Below are 19,531 nucleotides of genomic sequence, written 5' to 3'. Positions count from 1 at the left end.
ATACAGAGTGCCTATTAGCAGGAAATCTTGATCTGCTCCATCAAAAATAGATGAGGTGCATTTTTTTATGAATTTGTGAAATGCTTCTGAAATGTACTTGTCAAGTAAGTTAAAAAATATGATAACGTCAAAAAATATATATATGTGATCTCTCACATATAGTTCAAACACAAAGATATGATTTGAAAGGCAGAACATTTTACTGTTTTATAATACTTTATTGTCAAAAATATGCACAGGAACTTTTTATTGAAAACTTCAGTATGTAATAACCTGTTGTTTGGGGCAAGCAGCATATGAACAATTCTAACATAAAATTCTTTTCACAAGCCCCTTTTTGTATTTTTAAAAGTAAAAAATAAAGAACTTAAATTCATAAAACTATGTGCAAGATAGCCATAAACCTCTGTGAAATAGTCTAACCATATATAAAAGAGCAAGTCTATAAATGAATCATAACATAATTGAGGAAATCATTTCTAAGTAAAAACAAGACACGCCCCCTGCACTTTATTCAGCGATCAGCTCACTCTGCTGAGCGCACTTTTCAAATTTTTTTGTGTTTGTTTTATTATATATTGACTCAAATTTCTTGTACTTTTATTGAGTCGTGCATATACTTTGAATTTAAATGTAATTGTTTTTGAGAGGCAATTTTTGTCTCTACATCTTTAATCTATAACCCAAATCTCTAAAATAATGATGCTCATTCAAACAGTTCTGTTGTTTAACTCTACATCAGAGCAGCTGCATTTGTTTTATTTGAGTTAAACATTCAAATCTTTTTTGTCAAAGACGCGTACGTGTAAGCAAACTAAATGCATGCTCCTGGGCAGGTGGCCCTGTACTTTTTAGTTCATAGTGACTCTTTTGGCTGTCAGTGTCTCAATTTGCACAATTCAAGTGAACCTGCTTCTGATTTCACAACAGAATGGCCTTCATGACTTCTAATGAGCCCGTGTCTAACTGACCATCAGAGCGTGAAGTATGTAAAGGTCTTTAATCAGCTCTGTCTAACTATTGTCTGCATGTGTGTGCAGCCCATTACAGCAGACACACAACCAAAATAAAAAGTGCGGTCTCAACTACAGCTCTAAAAAATTCACTCTAATTTAGGAGTTTATGATCTACAAAAACAATGTAACAGGTTACTCACTCCCAGAGAATAAAACTTTATTTAATGTTTATTCCACTTGAGTTAGCATGATTTAACTGGGTGCTTAAATTTCATTTTTATCTTGTGTTTGTATTTGTTTTCTTTCTGTATTTCATGTAAAGCATGAAGCAAGTCCTATTTATTATTATTGTTATTATTATTATTATTATTATTATTATTATTATTATTATTATTATTATTATTATTATTATTATTATTATTATTATTGTGTTATTATTATTATTATTATTATTATTATTATTATTATTATTATTATTATTATTAGTCCTCATATGTTCTGTTTTGTATCAAGCATTAAAGGTACACAGAGAAATTGTTGGTTACTGTTTGTTGATATTATTGCTAAGAAAAGTTAAAGAAAACCACAGATTCAATCTGGTTACTCACCTCACTTTTATCGATGCTGGCAAAAAAATTTAACCCTTTACTCACCATTTACATGCATATACACATAACCGAATACAGTGTCAACAAAGCGATGATAGTGGATTGGATATTGGATGAAAGTAAGAAATAAACAACAAAAATGAACATAAAGATACTTAAAATAAACCAAAAGAAAAACAAAAGACGATGAAAACAAACAAATTTAGCGCTGATTGTTCTGGTTTTGTTACATTTCATGTTAGAGTTTTGCAGGATTGTTAATTATTTTTACAATCAGCGTAATCAGCTCTGTCTAACTATTGTCTGCACGTGTTTGTGCAGCCTATTACAGCAGACACACAACCAAAACAAATCGTGCGGTGTCAACTACGGCTCATTTAACTTCCTCACTCTAATTTAGGAGTTTATGATCTACAAAAACAATGTAACGGGTTACTCACTCCCAGAGAATAAAACTTTGTTTGATGTTTATTCCACTTGAGTTAGCGTTATTTATTCGGGTGCTTAAATTTTGAACAAAGCTCTTTTATTTGTTCATAAAGTGAAGCTGGTCTCACAACACAATGTTCCTGCTGTATTCTCATTGATCTGGTAAAGCCAGAACACGGTAACATGCAGTCCTCTTCAATCCGCCTAAATCTCTTTGTGCATCTGTGAGTGCCAAACAGCTCAATACGAGCAGAGCACATGCATCTTCATGATGCTGCTCCTGATCACTGCACTCAGAGAAAGACGCAGGAGCACAGCGTCCGCGGGAGGCTGGCACGATGTGCCAAATAAATAAGAAAAACCGCTCCAGGAAAAAGACAGATTTGTTTTTGTTCAATGATTCTGAGAGCACTGAAAATGATTCCTGTGAACAAAGGTTTATTGATTTTATGCAGCTATTTTTCTTCAACACTGCGGTGTTTTGTTTTCAGTTTTACATTACCAAATAATAATTACATTTCTAATATGGATTACATAACATTGTTGCTAACCCTTGAATACCTGGATTGACATCAGTTTTCTTGTGCTGTGTTCAGGCGCCTTTCACAGGCATTTGAACCTCTGAGACCTGAGAAAAGTGGTTTGTTTTTTTTGTTTTCAAAAATGTGGAAAATAAATAATGGGCGACTTGGCAAGAAATTTCCTGCAAATTGCAAAAACAAAAAAATATTAAAAGGTCTCAATAAAAGGATATAATCTGAAATTTAGCTAAAAAATATAATCAAAGCATTAGGAAAAATGCCAAAAAAATACAAATATAATTCTTATAACAATATATTTAAAATTATGTTATGGAAAAATATGTATTTTAAGCATGTTTTAAGTTCTTTTTTTTAAACTTATTTTTAGATAATTTTCTTACAGCTTTCTGCCAATTTCTTGCTCATTTTTGGGTCATTTTGTCACCTTTTATATACTCCATACTTTTTTCTGTCTTCAGTAAATATCTTTAGAGGCATGGATGTTAACTGTGACGTAACTGGTCGACAGAGGCATATATAAGGCGATAATTCTAGTTTCTGATGTTTTCAGTAATCAGTTGATGCATGAATAGAAAAAATAATGCCACATTTACTGAGAATAACAGTTGCTGTTAGCTGCACCGCTGTAGCCACATTGCTTGCATGATATTTGGCATATGTTGCAGCAGAGGAAGCGGCGTTCTCTCACAGGCTTCATCAGGGAATCTCCCCATCAATGTTTTCATAAACTTCATTATTCATTAGATAGAGAATTCTGTGGCCTATTTCCCAGTGCCCGGTGAGACTTTAAGTTGTGGCTCTAATTCCTATTTGCTCGCATAGAAAGTGTTTTCCTCGATATTCGTTGGTTCATCCGTGCAGATCGAATGAAGGGAAATGGAACATGTAGAGAGGGAGTGCTGGTGTGAATATTAATAGAGCCTAAATGATAAGTTGAGAGATCATTAAGTCAAATGACAGGAAATTAATTTTTTTTTCATAATGGATTTATTGTGTAAGTCATTTCAAAGTATAATGTTTTGTGGTTCCTGCTTTTCAAATGTTAGGATTTGCTGCTTTTATTTTTAGTATAGTAATTTTTAGATAGTAAATTTAATATATTTTGGTTTTGGATCGTTTCTCAGACAAAATATGTAATTTAAATAATTACTCATGATAACTTTATTTATTTAGCACATTTATAAACAGAGGTTACAAAGAGCTTTGACAAACAAAGTAAAGCAGAATTGGGATACAGAGACAGCGATAAAACCAAAGGAGAGCCAAACAGTCTACTGACCACAAGTGAGAAGAAACGAGGGCAGAGTTAGGATGAAATCAAACTAGAGAACAAATAATGCAAAATTCATGATGTCAGTATAAAATAAAGAAATATACCAAAAGCAACAACAACAGAAACAATAAAAGCAATAAAATCACAAATAAAAGGAAATAAAATAGATAAAAACAGAAATTAGAAAGGTAAAATAGATTTAAAAAATAAATAGATCAATTTTAAATAAAATAAATAAAATAAAGATGTCATGTTCAGCTTTGAGATATTCAGATGAGAGTTTTGTCACAATATTTTGGTATTTCTTACAACATTTATTAAGAAAATAGTGTAATTCAGTTCAGAGTTGCAGCCTTTGTTTTCGTTCTATGATTATGTAAGTTAGTTTTTGTCCCACACTGCAAGCAGAACAAAAAATTATAGACTGATTTGATATTCAAAGAATCGCCTCAACAACTTGCTGTAAAATTGACTCACTCAGTATTTTGTGGTTTAATAAACTGATGCATAAGCGATGAGAACTTAGTGAGACATTTATTGCAGTGCTCTCAATAAGGCGGAACATGCCGATTGAATCTCCCTCGGTTTATTTAACCCCGCGCTGCTGCAGCTTTTACGTTAATGTGACAGCTTTCAACTCAGATGCATGTTGGGAGTGTTATGGAAATGTGACTGTCCCCTAAAAAGTAAAGAGTGGTGTCTTGATTTGTGCATAAAATATACTTTTGTGACATGAGACTGATATGTAAATTGTTCATGTCAAAAGGTGCTGACAGAAGCTCATAATAACCATAATAATTACAGCAATAAACAGCAGGACAAGCAAAATAAAAATACTGAAACGCGTACTGGACAATAACTCTGGCTGTGCCGCTGAGCTGTGAGCATGAGTGTTTAAATGACTAAAAGGGAGAAAAACAACCCATGGTATGCAAAATTCAACATATTGCTGTATATCCCTTCAGCTCATAGTCTAGCTGAGTGTTTGTGCCGAAAGAAATGTTTAATGCAGTAGCTGCAGGCGAGCAGACTGCATAACAGGGATGTGATCGACCTGTGCGTGCTGTGTAGGAAGGTGAAGAGAAAATGTATGTTGATGTGACTGACATCACAATCAAACACGCTCAGTAATGCAGAAGCAGAAGAGGGTGTTGCAGAAATGTTCCCACATGTTTGTGTTAACGCTGCGGCTCGGATGAGGGAACTGATTTGTATTTTGATACTTAGAGAAGCCAGGTTGGGAGGAAGAAAACACAGTTTTCTTTGACGAACTTTACCTCTGCTGACTCTTATCACAAATCAGAAAGATCTGCAAGCAAAAATATGTCCTGTTTTCATTATTAGAATGAAAACAAAACACGAAGTCAATCTACCTCGTAGTGTTTATTCTTCTTTCACAGAGGAATAGCTGCAAGGTAAACCAGCCATTTTATAGAAATAAGCAAAGAATTACCAACTAAATTTGGTTGGTGTAAGCATCCAGGCGATTACTTGAGGTTCACACAAAAATTGTCCTTGACATTTAAAACTCTTTTTTCTATCAGTAGCCAGTCAGACTGAAGGTCATGAAGGTCATTTAAGACTCCTTTCAGCTTTGAAAAAAGGCAGGGATGAGGTATTTCACTTTTTTGAAGGACACTGCGACATGATAAAATCCATCATATGACTAAAAGTATTGAATCAACAACCAAACAGTATATACAAATTGATAGTAATAGAAAGGAGTGTGCAATAAATGGAATATACTTGATGTATATACAGCGGAGAGGGCGTCTAATGCGCTGCTGTGACAGTTTGATGAATATTAAAAAGTGTTACCATCTTGGTTCCCTCTGCTTCAGGGCACGGAGACTCCGTGTTTACATCCAGCTATCTGTTGTGCTTTATTGCAAACCAATACCCCTTTTCCACAAAAATTAGGGCATGCATGTTTTTAGAACAAGGGTAAACCCGCTAAATATGAGCGATAGACTGCATTCCCACTGCCAGTGAACACGGCGCTGTAGCAGAAGAGTCTGCCTTTCTGTCAACATGCGGGTAGTTTTGTTGGTGTGTCTGCGTGATGTCAGGGACAGGCTGGAGAACAAGTAATCGGTAGCGAGCAGCAGGTCTTTGAGAACTTTTCAGTGATTTCTTTATATATATCTCTGTTTTATTCAGTTTCTCTTTCAAACACCGCAGATGTATTTGGGTCGATGTTTGAGCGCTGCTTAGGAGGAGATGAACAGAGCTGAAATCAGTGCATTCACCCGGGTGTTGAGTTTACATCAATGCAAACTGGAGGCAATAAATACCTGTGTCTACTGCAGTCATTTGACTGGGGTGTGAATGCCGATCGTACACATTTTTATTGCATTAAAAAGCCAGATGTTGGCAGGTTATAAGTGCAGTGGGAGTGAGGCTCAAGTTAGTCTCTCCCAGCTAGCGCAACCACAGCAAAATGCTCCAGAAATACTCCAGCAGTTATATACTTGCAAGTAACGGCATGAGAAAATTTTCGTCCTGTTTGGTGAGAACAATGCACCGTTATTTGACAGTGCACATTGCCGCTAGCAGCTGCAGCCCTTTCACTCAATACTGGACCAGTTTTTTAAAAAAATGTTGTCTCTCTTATTTATGTGGACATAAAAATATGGGGGAAAATGTTTTTCCCCTTAAGTTTTCTTTCATGTCTTCTACAGGCATCTTTTTTGTTTCATATTTGGGAATATGCTTCTTTGCCTTCTTGCAGAGAGTTAGATAAGACGATCAATACTCCTCTCATATCTGTCTGATCAATATGCAGCTGGAGACAGGAGATGGTTAGTCTGTTTTAGCATAAAAACCCACCTAAATTCACTCATTATTATATATGTAATCATGATAATCTGGATAAAAAACAAAGTGTAAATACAACCAGTTTTACAGGGTTTATGTCTCAGACTATTTCTTGGCTGAAATCATGGGGTTTCATCATCACTACTGCCTGCCAAGGAATTGTAAGACACACAATTCCCCTTTTAACCCCAACTTGTCATTATTACAAGCAGATTTTGTGCAGATGAATCTAATGAGAATTTAAGTGTTAATTAGTGAGTTTAAGATGTTCTGGAGAGAGCTGTTTCCTCCCTTCCAGTCTTTGTGCTGGTTAAATTTGTTTTGCATATATAAAAAAAAAAACCATGAAAAATGAACATATCATTAACCATCCAAGACAAAGTGCCAGAGAGGGAGACCTAACAGAAAAAGACTTGATGCAAAATGCAAATATCTATTACAGCAGCTACATCATTACCTGTGTAGATTAAACAGGCTAATTGTTTTGGGGATAAATGAATCCCCGCTTCTTTTACTCTTGAGTTTCCTTGTCTCTCTGCGTCCAACCCCGAGAGTGAAGGAACATTTTGTATAATTAAAATTGCATTCTGTGTTTGTCACATCAGAGAATCCTTAAGGAGGGAGAGATGTCTCGACGTCGCTCGTCTCTATCAGAGTTTCCCGTAGTTTCAGAGGACAGCGTTTGTGCATGAACGAGTATGTGTGATTGTTGCGGGCTGGCTGTGATTTTTGCAGGGCTGTTGATCTTCGTTGATTGGCCTATTGCTCAAGAGAAACCTGACTGAAGTCTGGTAGCACAGCCTCCCCCCAGCTCATCCCCTCCTTCAGCACGAGCCCACAATGTCTCAATAACCTTCAAAGTATCCCCTCAAAATATCTGCCTCGTCTCTCCGTGCCATCCGCATGCTGCACGCATCCACAGGGCCGCGTGACAAACACTCTGAAATGTTACTCTAAATTCCCTCTCTGTGCGTTTGTAGTGGAGCTCTTCACCAGATTAAGTTTAATTCCAAAATGAGATATCCACCATTTTAAAAAACCGCTGCGCCCCTACCATTGCAAAACGATTGCTTGCCTGGAAGCAAAACTCACTATGGATTATCACTGAATGTATGAGCGAAGTCAAGACCTCTGCTGATGAAAAGAGTGTGTGTTGCATACAATCATCGCCTGCTAACATTTTTTTTCCTACCTAATGAACATGTTAGGAATGAAACATTTTTCTGATAACGCTCTTCATCCCCTGGAGGAGATTCTTCTTCTTTTTCGCCCTCTGGTTGAACTTCAGGGTTGCCCAGTTTGTGCTCACTCTTACACAGAGTGCCTTTGACAGCTACGGCCTCATTAGGAGGGAAACCAAACCTGTATTACAGAATCTAAATAGTCTGCTCGCTGTTTGTCAGCTCTTTTTTTTTCTGTGTCCACAAATCTCTGTCGAGGTGATAAGAGACAAGTCAGGAAGCCCGTTTGCTCTCGCTGTTTACACATATTTAAATGTTCAAGTCAATCAGAGCAACTGGTTGAACAATGTACATGTGTGTCTTTGGGTTAGCTAAAAGATATTGAGTTTGGATATCAACACAATCATTTGAAACTAATAAATTCAGAATATGTGTATTTATTCTTCTTTTTTTATTTAATTGGGGATCCAAAATCAGAAAAAAAGATTCATTATGTCTTTCTTCATAAATAAATTCAAAATAAAAGTCAAAAACAGGAAATGACCAAACTAGCCACACACCAAATTTGATAAGATTTGTCAACCTTCTGGTCACACAAATTGAACACAATAAAAAAAATGAAATTACCAGTCTATGGCGTTTTGTTTTTTTTTTTCATTTCTTATTCTAAAATCAAAAGTTAAAAAAAAAAGCAATTAGTTTTTGTGGTAGATTCATAAATGTATGAATGAATGCAATAATAATTCATAAATAATAAATTATTTTCCTTTTTTTAATTCAAATTAAATATAAAAAGAACTCATGGTTCATGGATTGCTTGGCTGCTATTTAGAGGGATTTAAAATTTAATCTAACATGCCTTATCAGCAGTGACAACAAGGGACAACAACAGCAAATTTTACAACAACAGCAAATTTTATCTGGTTAGGCAAAAAAAAGAAAAAAAAGAAAAATGGTGAAGACTTACCTCAAAATGACTCAAGCTCACTGGGTTTGACATGGTACATCTAAAGGTCCTGTGTTGTTTGACCCATTCACCACCTTAACTGGCCTCCTTAGACGGACTTTCAGTCATTGAAGTGATGCAGCCCCCCTGATTATGTGCGATATACATGGACTGTGGTGCATTACTTATTTTAGGTAAACGTATGAACAGTATATGAGAACAGCCTACATAGTAGATATTGTTTTGTCTTCTAATGGCATGAATGAGTGAATAAATGAAAAATACTTGTGTAAGTTACTTCCAGGATCCATGTTATACTCTACATTTAAATGTGTCGGTCTTTCTCTCTTAAACATCAGCACCAAAAGACCAACAAAAGTCTGATCATGGCTCTTATTTGTATTTGCAACCATCTCTCACAACAACAATTACTGGGTAAAAATAATATCAAATAATGAACATATATCAAAATGAAAATCTCTCCCTGCAGGGCCTATTGTTGCACAGTTTCACCTCGCTGATTACTGTCTTTCTCTGTTTGGCTCTTTCCTGCAGAGGCACCTCCCTCTGGGATGTCCAAGAATGGATACTTCTTTCAAGAAATGGGTGAGTCTGAGCCAACACCATATGAATGCAACGTACACGAACAATTCAGCATCGGCCAGTTTCCTACAATTAGAACAGAAAGCGACTGACAATAAGGGATCCATGAGCTGCAGACACAATACAAATAAAAGCGTGATCTTGTCATGAGGGGTAGCGGGATTGGTTTTTTTTTTTTATTTGAATGTTGCCAATAATGTGCATTGTACAGTATAAGATGTGACTTACAGATAAGAGCTGCAGCACAGACATAGCAAAGTCCCCCAGCTCTCACACTCCACTGCATTTGGATATAAATAATGAACTTTGCTCCGGCTGTTATGATAACGGCAGTTTCATTACCTCCTAGCCAAGGAGAGGCGCCCAATTAGTATGTGCAGCACAAGCAGTCAGGACAGAATATGCTTGCATTGGATCTCCCTGTCTCCCCCAGCCAATTATTCCCCTCCTGCAACACGGCGATTCACTCAGCAGAATCACACAAGGCCCCCCGCTGCAGCACAACATAACCATCTTTATTAGGCAACCTTTTATCAGGATATAAATGCAATTACATTATTGTAGGCGAGTAAGCATTATCCACCATTGTCGTCTCAGAGGTTCATTAGCGAAGGTCGGTCTGGAAGCTGAATGCTCTGCGTACGCGCTTGGCAAAGGTGTCATGACGAATGGTATGCTCTGTAGAAGTAATCCTGTTGTACTGGTGCCTTCACTTTCGGTATGTTCTTCATTAATGTGTTAATAGTTGATGTGTCTCTGAGTCATATCAACTATTAATGTGCTCATTTAGTGTGCTTCAAAAGCAGTGACTGAATCTGATAACAGCTGCATGTTTGGGGGTAAAATTGTGTCCTTGTTAGTGTAGACTACAGAAAAAAAAACTTTAAAAAAAACATGCAATGTTTGAAGATGAAATTTAAAAAAAACATGTAAAAAAATGTTGTTATATGCAAAAGGATGGGTACAGGGATGCATTGATGCATTGTTATTCCTCTACAACAGTTTACATGATGACCTACAAACTAACACCCCAAGAATGAGGTTACAGAGTTAATCCAAAGTTGCGTAATAACGTAAAGTTATGCAGTTAACTTGACGTTACAGAGCTTAGTTTTGGGCAAGTGCAGTTGCTGTGGTGAGGTTTAGGAAAAGCAAAATGGGACAGGGCGTACTTTAAAAGGGTTTAAAATAGGGGTGGGCGATTAATCCAATACACTCGATGTATCGCAGCCTGTTTTGTATGCAATGTATGAAATTACTTTATTGTGCACATCAAGTATACATTTTCATTGTTTTTTTAGCCTCAATTATTTTAGGCTCTCTGCCCTTGACAGACACACACAAAAAAAGCCGGGCTTTTGCAGAGCTCCAGACTGTGACTATTTAGTTGCATTTTGCGACCATGGAGCAATATTGCAATTTGCAAATACTAATAATATATAAATTGGGGCAAGAACAAATTTTCACATTTAACAGCGATGTGGTAACAAGCTAACTTAAAAGGCTTTAAAATAACATCACAATGTTTTTAGTCTATATTGCCATGCACAATATGTATCTTGATAATTTTAAATCTCCTATCTACTTATCGTTATTGTACAACATTGCCTTGATTCTATTTATAGGTGATTTTGTAGATTTTAGGATTTGAATCCAGGATTGCCTGAGGCAATTGTTTAAAGGTGCTAAGCCACTCATATCCCAATCATGTGATCTTTTTAGTTAATAACTGACGACCTAAACAATATTCACACTCACTTAATATATGGAATACAATGGGAGATACTATTTCAGCTCTTTCCCTGGAGCTTGATGTGTTATGAATGTTTATTAACTTTTTATTAGTGTAGGTGGTTTTTAGTTCAGGAGAGGTGGCCCGTCTCTACTTAAAAGCGCTGTGGGAAACCCTGTAATTTAACTGTCATCAACGTTTTTAAACCTTGGAAGTTTTACACAGTAAAAAAATGACTCAAAAGAATTGGATTACTCATAAAAGCTCACTAATTTTTTATTTAACAGAGCTGATTGAAACCATTTAAAACTATTTGACTAGTTGCGTTAAAACAGTTAGTGCGTTACTGCTCAAACTTGTTCAGTAATGTACCCCTTTTAAAACAGCCAGGCACCTCTGACCAGTGCAAAACATTTTTGGTAGAAAAAAAAAAGCCTCTATTATGAGGTATTATGCAGCGCTGTGTTATTAGTGTCTGATTTACTGAACAACAACCTTGTAACTGAAAAAAACACTTCATGCAGTAACACTAAGATGGCATTATAGTGTGTCTGTACTGCGTCTTCTTGATAAGTTGCACTCCAAATTAATTATTATGCATTATTATGAATTATGCATGAATAATACTTTTCACTTTTTTTTTTTTTTTTTAAATCTCATGTGCCTTCTGCGGTACTGGCATGCACATACTCACATTTGAGAGTTTAATGCCTCTCAGATGTGAAAATTTGCATCGCTTTACTTCATTGTTAATCTTAATATTATAGTTCAGATTTTTTTAACAGGGTTATATGAGGTACTTATCCATAGTCAGTGTGTTACTGACAGTAGATGTCAGTTGTTTCTGCTCCAGTTTGGAGAAGCAGACAGGAATACAGACACAGAAGCTAAACAATGTACTGCTGTGGACAGGGGCAATAGCAAAATGTATTTTAGCCACCTAAAAACATCAATATCAGTTTAAGTGTACGCTATATAACATTCAGAATTTTATTTTGCAGAACACAGGAGCTATGGCTGCCTTGATCAGTTTGTCTGTTTGTGTTATTTTAAGGCTTTAATATTTCAAATCTTTAACATTTTTAGGCCAAAGACCCCTTAAGAGAACAAGAGTGGGGACCCCTTACTACATTTATTGAATAGTATTGAGTTTATATAATTAAATTGGGCGTATGGTGGTTGTCAGACTGAGTAATCTGCAGATTATTTTCTCAGTTAAGGAAGTTATTGTTTAGTTTGTAAAATGTCATAAAAAGTAAGAAATTTCCATTCTTATTTCCTTAAGTCTAAACTCATGTCATTAAATGGCTTATTTTGCTAACCCAAAGTTTAGAAATCTGAATATATTCAGTTTATTGTCAAATAATACACAGAAAATGAGCCAAAAAATATATATATACATTTGACATTATTTCTAAAACATGGCATTAAAATGATTGATTGTCAAATAGTTATGTATTACGTTTTCTCGATCCACTCTTTGATTTTTCAGCCACTCTTTTTAGCTCTATTTTGTACTGTCAGTCGGGCAAAACAAGCAATTTGAGGGTGTCACCTTGTCATTTTATAGAGATTTCACAGCATCACAGTGGCAGCAGTTCTGTGCCGTGTTTGAGTGATCCTCAGAACAAAAAAACACAAAAGTTTCAAACACCTTAAGTGATGCGCATGTACTCTGGTGCAGCTGTTTTGTAGCTCTGTAGTGTTTCTGTATGTCACAGCTCCAAACACATGTCAAAGGCTGCTGCACAACGCTGCACACCGTTTGAAGGAAACACATCAATCATTCAGTGTTTTCATATCAAACATCCCTCATCTCTTGTTCCCTCTACATGTTGCATGCTCGTATCGACTGGTCACAGTGACGCAGTGATGGGGGGAGCTCGGCTTCATGCGCAGCTCGTCTCAATCCCGTTTATTATTCCAATCACACCGTTAAAAGAATCCAGATTGGGGTTTTTTTAATGCCTAATTCTGAATAGTGAATTGCATATTTGGAGTTTGATATTAAAAATAAATAGATAGGCGAGTAAAAAGCAGATCGAATAGAATATTTCCAAGCTATAAAAATATTAATAATTTATAAAAATGTGGGCAAAAAAAAACTTCTTCTGAAATTGATACCAGTGCTTTTTGGAGTCAAAACTGTCGATTTTGCTCCTCCAGCTCTGCAGCCGCCGCTCTCTCCCAAGGTGATTTGAAAGTCAGAGCCCAGCCGGTGAGTCTGAGGCACAGAAGGATGCAGGCAGGGCGACGACACGGCGAGGTTCAAATAATGTCAAGTGTTGAGGGATGATCCTGACGCAGGACAAACTGAATGAACTGAAATTGGGGCCTCCTCACAGATAAGGTCAGCAGATAAAGAGCACGAGTATTGTTCTCGTCGCATCATGCCCGATTCGCCGGATGATATTTGGAAGCCCACTAGTTACTGTAGGATTGGATTTAAGGGGCTGCTGTGTCAGGGAGAGAAAATGGGATGAGTCATACAAACAGGCTCCAGGCTGAGTCCTGTGATGCTGTCTACCATACAAAATCCTGTCCATTACGCACCAAAAAAACCTGCTCAAAACCCCTGTCTACCTGCTGATTCACCAAAGACTTGTTCTCATATCAAAACAACCACTGACTAACATCAAATCTGCCATTTTCTTTGACAATAAGGGCCATTTTTTAAGGTTTTTAGACATAGAGGTCATCTGCTTACAGCTATTTATACATTAAAAGAAGTCTCTGTCAGAGAAATCAATGGGAGCAGGCTCTGCAGAGCGTCTGTTTGTGCTGCTCTCGGTGACGTTGAGGCGCTATATATATTTAGTTTTGACAGAAGAAGCTGAAAATCAGTAAAGATACAAATGTGAAAAGCTGTAAAGTAGTTAGGCTGTTGCCAGATGTAAAAAGGACAACCATAAAAACAGAAAAAGTACAAATCTTATGAATTCAGATACACTGCAAAGAAAAAAATGCACAGAAATATCAGCCATCGACAAATAATGTCACAGTGCAACAGAGTGTTGCTATAATCTAAGGTAAATTAAAACAGGCCTGGAAAAGCCGAACAGAGGACTTATTAAGCATATCTTCTCTTTCTGTGTTTTTAGTCACCTTCAAAACACATTGTTATTGTTACAATATGAAAAATGCAGTACCAGACACATTTCGGAAGTTTTAGGCTTTCTACCTTTTGAGTGAAACCCAAAGCTGCCGTCCTTTTTCTCTGTTCTCTCTGAACCTGTAACAATTTCAAAAGTATTTTTGTCTCTCTGCAACAGAGACAGACCAGTTTTATGTGAGGACTCTCTTTATATTGCTCAAATACTTCTTCCATACTTCTACTTTACTACTACTTCTGAAATCTTTTACATATTGCACACCCCAAAACGATAAAACTCGGCTTTCTTAATAACCCATTTGATGTCCCTAAAATGATTTTTGTTAGTTTCTGACATTGATTCAAGATCCAAATTGGTTACTTTAACAATAATTATTAATTGTTTTTTGCGTAGCTTACCTTATTGCTTTCTTGGCTCTGTTTTAGCATCACCACAGTAAAGAGAAAACAGTCACATCACGCCGTTTGAAGTTTTTCAACACCTGTAAGCCTACAGTTCACGTTGTCATTAAAGACAGGTTTTGGTATAGATGCTTTTTCTGACATCGCTTCTTTTTTTGCTGCTGAATGTTACATTAGCTCATTTATGAATTTAATCATTTAATTGCAGTCGGAATAAATTATTTTTTATAAACATTTTTGGTGGCTCGTGGTAGTTAAAGCACCGTCCTGATGGGAGCGCTTCAAATTGGGGGGCACATTATTTGGTTTTCTCAGGGAGCTGCTTAAATACATAAAAATAAATAAATAGACATCTTGGACGAAACGTCAAAGGTGTTAACAGTACCAACAAATTAGCTGGGTAGCAGCTACACTGTATGATTGATAGAGTGAGCAAAAAGCGCTGACCTTGCAAACTGGACTCACGAGGAGCGTTTCAGAAATTCATCCAAATGTGCAACGGCCGGTCGGGAACAGCTGATCGGGCCCTGATTGGTCCTCGCTCCTCCCTGTACACTGACTGGCAAATGATGTCAGATGTGTATGAGACTCGGTCCAAATCTGAAATGAGGTGTGGCTCAAAAAACTGAAAACTGTCAGAAACCAACTCAAATCTTACAGTGTATACCTCGCTTTAGGTTTTTCTAAAGAAATAATTTATGGACTCTTACAAAATTAATTTGTCTGCAGAGACTCTGCTTTCCACCTGGATTTTCTGTTTTTCTTAATTTGCTGAGTTTGTTACGTTCCTGGGAACAGCACTCAGGTGAAGCCGGGCTTTACACACACAAACATAGTGACACAAAAGCTGTTTTCTGTTTGTTTTTTTTAAACAATTTTGGCAAATAGATAAGCATAATTTCATGGTCTTTTGTCCTAAAATGTCAGTCTGGAGATTTGTACACTAAGCATCTGTTGAATTTCTGGACTTGTCAGCTACTTTGGCCAAAAATGATTGCAATAAAAGTGGGTTTTCTTGGCTGGCTGGGAGCCGCTGAGGTCCAGGAGGTGACCCTGTGCTGTTGTGTCCCCAGAGCAGCGGGAGGCGGAGCAGGAGGAGGGCAGCGAGGGCCGAGAGGAGGGACAGGACTCGCCGATCGCCTGCGGAGATGACATCCACCTTTATGACAACCAGATCAGCCCTGGGCCAGGTCAGTACACAGAGGGAGAGATGAAGAGTGAGATGGAGTGTGTGGTTGAATTTTTCCAAAAACTACTGGCCTTACCTAAACATATAAAGCGAGTCACACGACGTACTGTTGAGAAAAGCTGTTCTAAGGCTGGATCTGTAGTTATTAGCGCTGATACAGCAAGGTTTTGAACAAGGTTTTCTTACTTCTGAGACAGAGCTCAAAAGTTCAGGTCTACACTAACTATGCAGAAATCATGTTTCTGTGCATATAAAACCATCTCACAGTGACCTTTGACCTGATCTGCTGCTAATTGGAAATGTCCCAATCAGCGTGCCCAAGTATTTAACTTTCATGGACTGTTTGGTGCATTTTATGCTCTTTTCATTCTTCGTTTTTTTGATAATTTTGGCTCAGAAATGTTGGCATGACTGTGCATTTTTGTTTCATCTTGGAATTTCCAGCTCAGCTCCTACACTAGTCTAAAATCGAAATCAATATTTTCACACAACTGTGTTTTCAATATCACTTGTTCAAGTTTTTTTGGAACCTTGCACTTCAGCAATTTTGGAGATGTTTTGTATCATAACATGAGACACATTCTTCAAAGGCAGCACATGTCTGCAGTCAGGGGCCACGTCCCCGAGGCTTCATTCACAAAGACATCAACAGAGAAATCCCCAAAAAAGAACTTTCATGTCTGTGGCCGGGGTCTGAGTCCACCCTGAGCCCGATGGCAGGTGGTGACTTGACAGACGGCTCCTCAGCTGCAGGTGCACATGACTTTGACCCCATCACCAGAAATCCCACGAGTCAACAGGTTACCGTTGTCACGGCAACAGTCAAAGGTGGACCACGAGGAGAGAGAGCGAAAGATGCCCGTTCCCTGTGAATGTGACAGGTGACCATGTCACTCGGGCTGATTCTCCATACATAGTAACACTTAAGGCATCTGACAAGAGAGTCGGAGCGGTGCAAGCTGGGAACAAGTTAGAGGCAGAAAACAACAGAGACAACTCTGTCTTTGAGCTGGACAGGTGCTATGAATGTCACGGCTAAAATAAGAGCATAAAATACTGCAGTGGCATGGTGTAAACTGTCACAGCAGAACAAAAGTTGTGGGTTAAATTCCAAGTTTAACCCTTTTAAAACCTGAGAAAAATAGGCTTGATTTCTTTCGAAAAACATGGAAAAAAGGTGACGAGCAACTTAACAAAAAATTACTTTAACTTTTTAAAAAAGTAGAATTTAAAAAAAAGAAAATGAAAATTTATAAAAATCCTGCAAAAGAAAAAACGGATAATGATGATCCTAAATGATAGTGATAATCTCACTTGGACAAAAATTTTTTATCCTGAACAAATTAAGAAACACCATCACAGGGATGCAAAACTCTTTTTAACACTAAGTGGTCGCTTTAATATTACACATGCTGGTATTGCTCTTTCTGAAATCAAGCTTTAAAAAATATAACACAAAGTAGGTTTTTTTTAATTAAAAAATCATGTCATCAGGTGGAAAATAGTAAAAAATGACAAATTCAAAGCCCAGAATGACCCAGAAATTATGCAACGCATGTTTTTATGCTTTGATGACTGTGGGATCAAAAATGCCAGTTTGAATGGGTTTCAGTTGCGCATGTAACAGTTTTGTTTCCACGTTTCATTCTGGACTTATTGTAGGATCTGAGCTGGAAATTCCGAGATTAAACAAAAATACACGATTTTTGCTAAAATGTCTGCCATATGTATGAATACAGCCACAATGATCAAAAAACTAAAGAATGAAAACCGCGTAAAATGCACCGTACAGTCCCTAAGGGTTAATGCAACACTGTCCAAAATAACATAACACACCCAGAAATATTAAAAAGATACATAAAAACCTCATATAGATAAATGTAATGATATGATTCAGTGTAACAGCCGTATCACTCACCTCTAATCACAAGTCATTGATTCACTCGCTGGCTTCAGCTCTGATCCTGCAGTGTTTGTGCCTCACTCCTCTCCCCACATACAGCTGTATTGTGTTCACTTCTCGCTGCTGTCATCAGGCGAAATTTCTCACCTGCAGGTGCAGAATGTTTGTCATGCCCAACAGTGTCTGTTCCCAGATTTTCGGTGTATTATTCACTGACAGCTCAGCTGAATGTTGATTAGTGTGTGTGGTTTTCATGCCTGCCAGCCCCGAGTCTAGTTGTCACATACATTTGACCCCAGTGTCATTAGCTGTTTGCGTGCCTGCTTCTGCTTTTAATTTATGTCACAGATTATTATGTTATTTTATTATTCCACATCAGCGAGCCACTGTGGAATACGTCCACCATATCAAATCAATGTAAGACTCTAAACAGGACTTTTAATCACATCCTGTCTGGCTAAATAAGCAGTGGTGTGGAAAAGTAAATAGCTTAGTGATTACATCAGACCCAGAGACAGCAGCTCCTACCTAAATCTAATTTCAAAAACATCTGTCTGTTATAATTAATTCATTTCTCAGACGATGTGTGACTGTGGCTTCTTTCGTGAGAAAATGTAGTCATGCTTTGGATGCTTTTATTATTCTGGTCTCACGCCAGCCTCGTTTCTGGGACAGTATTCAATCTGACCTTTATGATATTGTGCCCGACAGATATTTATCTGCATCCTGATACTAAAGACACATTTTATAATGGCTTCCAACATTTAAGTTATTGAAAGAACATTTTTTTATCTAATGATCCACATACGAGGTCAGCATCCAAACTACTGCCGGGGGCTTTATTTTTCATCATCTGATGATTCATCTTTCAATCCTTTGAAACTTTGAAAATCAGATCGATTTCTTTCAAAAACATAAGGAGAAGGAAAAAAAACAACAAATGACACGAAAATTAGCAAGAAATTATAAAAGAAAAATGTATTAGAAAATTACCAGAAAACTGGTAAAAAAAAAACAACAAAAGAAAGAAACAAAGAAAAGATATTGAAAGAAATATCAAGTAAATGACTTTAAAAAGTACTTAAAAAATAATAATTCTGTTTCATATTTTCAGTTTGTAATTATGATAATCATAAATATAGTTTGTTTCCCTAGCTTTTAAAAAAAAAAAAAGATCTAAATCAGGTTTTTTTTTTTTTATTTATAAAACATGTTTTACCAAGTTTTATGTTGCCTTTTTTCCATTTTTTTTTTTAAAGAAACCGCAACAATGTGTTTAATATATAACAAAGTGTTTAATATATAACACTTAATAGCACATGGTTAATGGTTAAACATAGAATTACCTTGTGTACTCAGTAAATATACACAAAAACATTCAAGTACAAGTACATACACCCCACCCTCCACAGACTCATAAAAAGTATATATACAAATAAATAAAGAAAGAAGAATGCAATAATACTAGCAATAAAATAAGTAGTTACATATATATATCTTTTAGTTGTATACATAAATATATTTATATATATATATATATATATAAGGGCCAGTGGATTGTTGAACTAGTAAATACTTTACCTAGTTAAAAAAAAATACTGCATACACACAAATAAACATGCATATAAATGTACACACATAAAAAGACATATATAGCTTACACACACATATACACATATTTACATACACACATATTTAAATACAGACACTAATTGTGTTATTAATTTTTTTTTTTAAATGTTTAATCATCTGACTTGTATATCAAAGAAAAGCAGCTCCAGGAATAAGATGAGCTGAGGTTATGAATCTGTTTCTCAGAAACAACAGCAAAACCCAGA

At 36.6% G+C, this 19,531-nt stretch overlaps 1 protein-coding gene across 1 annotated transcript in view; it reads left to right on the top strand.

Moving 5' to 3' along the window:
• slc4a11 (solute carrier family 4 member 11) overlaps positions 1-19,531 on the top strand; it is a 142,073-nt gene that overhangs the window by 53,751 nt on the left and 68,791 nt on the right. The window contains 2 exon segments of the mRNA XM_042500470.1: positions 9,308-9,358; positions 15,675-15,791. Coding sequence (XP_042356404.1) covers positions 9,308-9,358; positions 15,675-15,791 — 168 coding nt within the window.

This window comes from Plectropomus leopardus, chromosome 14 (genome assembly GCF_008729295.1).
Source record: "Plectropomus leopardus isolate mb chromosome 14, YSFRI_Pleo_2.0, whole genome shotgun sequence".
NCBI classification, from domain to species: Eukaryota; Metazoa; Chordata; class Actinopteri; order Perciformes; family Serranidae; genus Plectropomus; species Plectropomus leopardus.
This window is presented reverse-complemented; position numbering and strand designations above follow the sequence as displayed.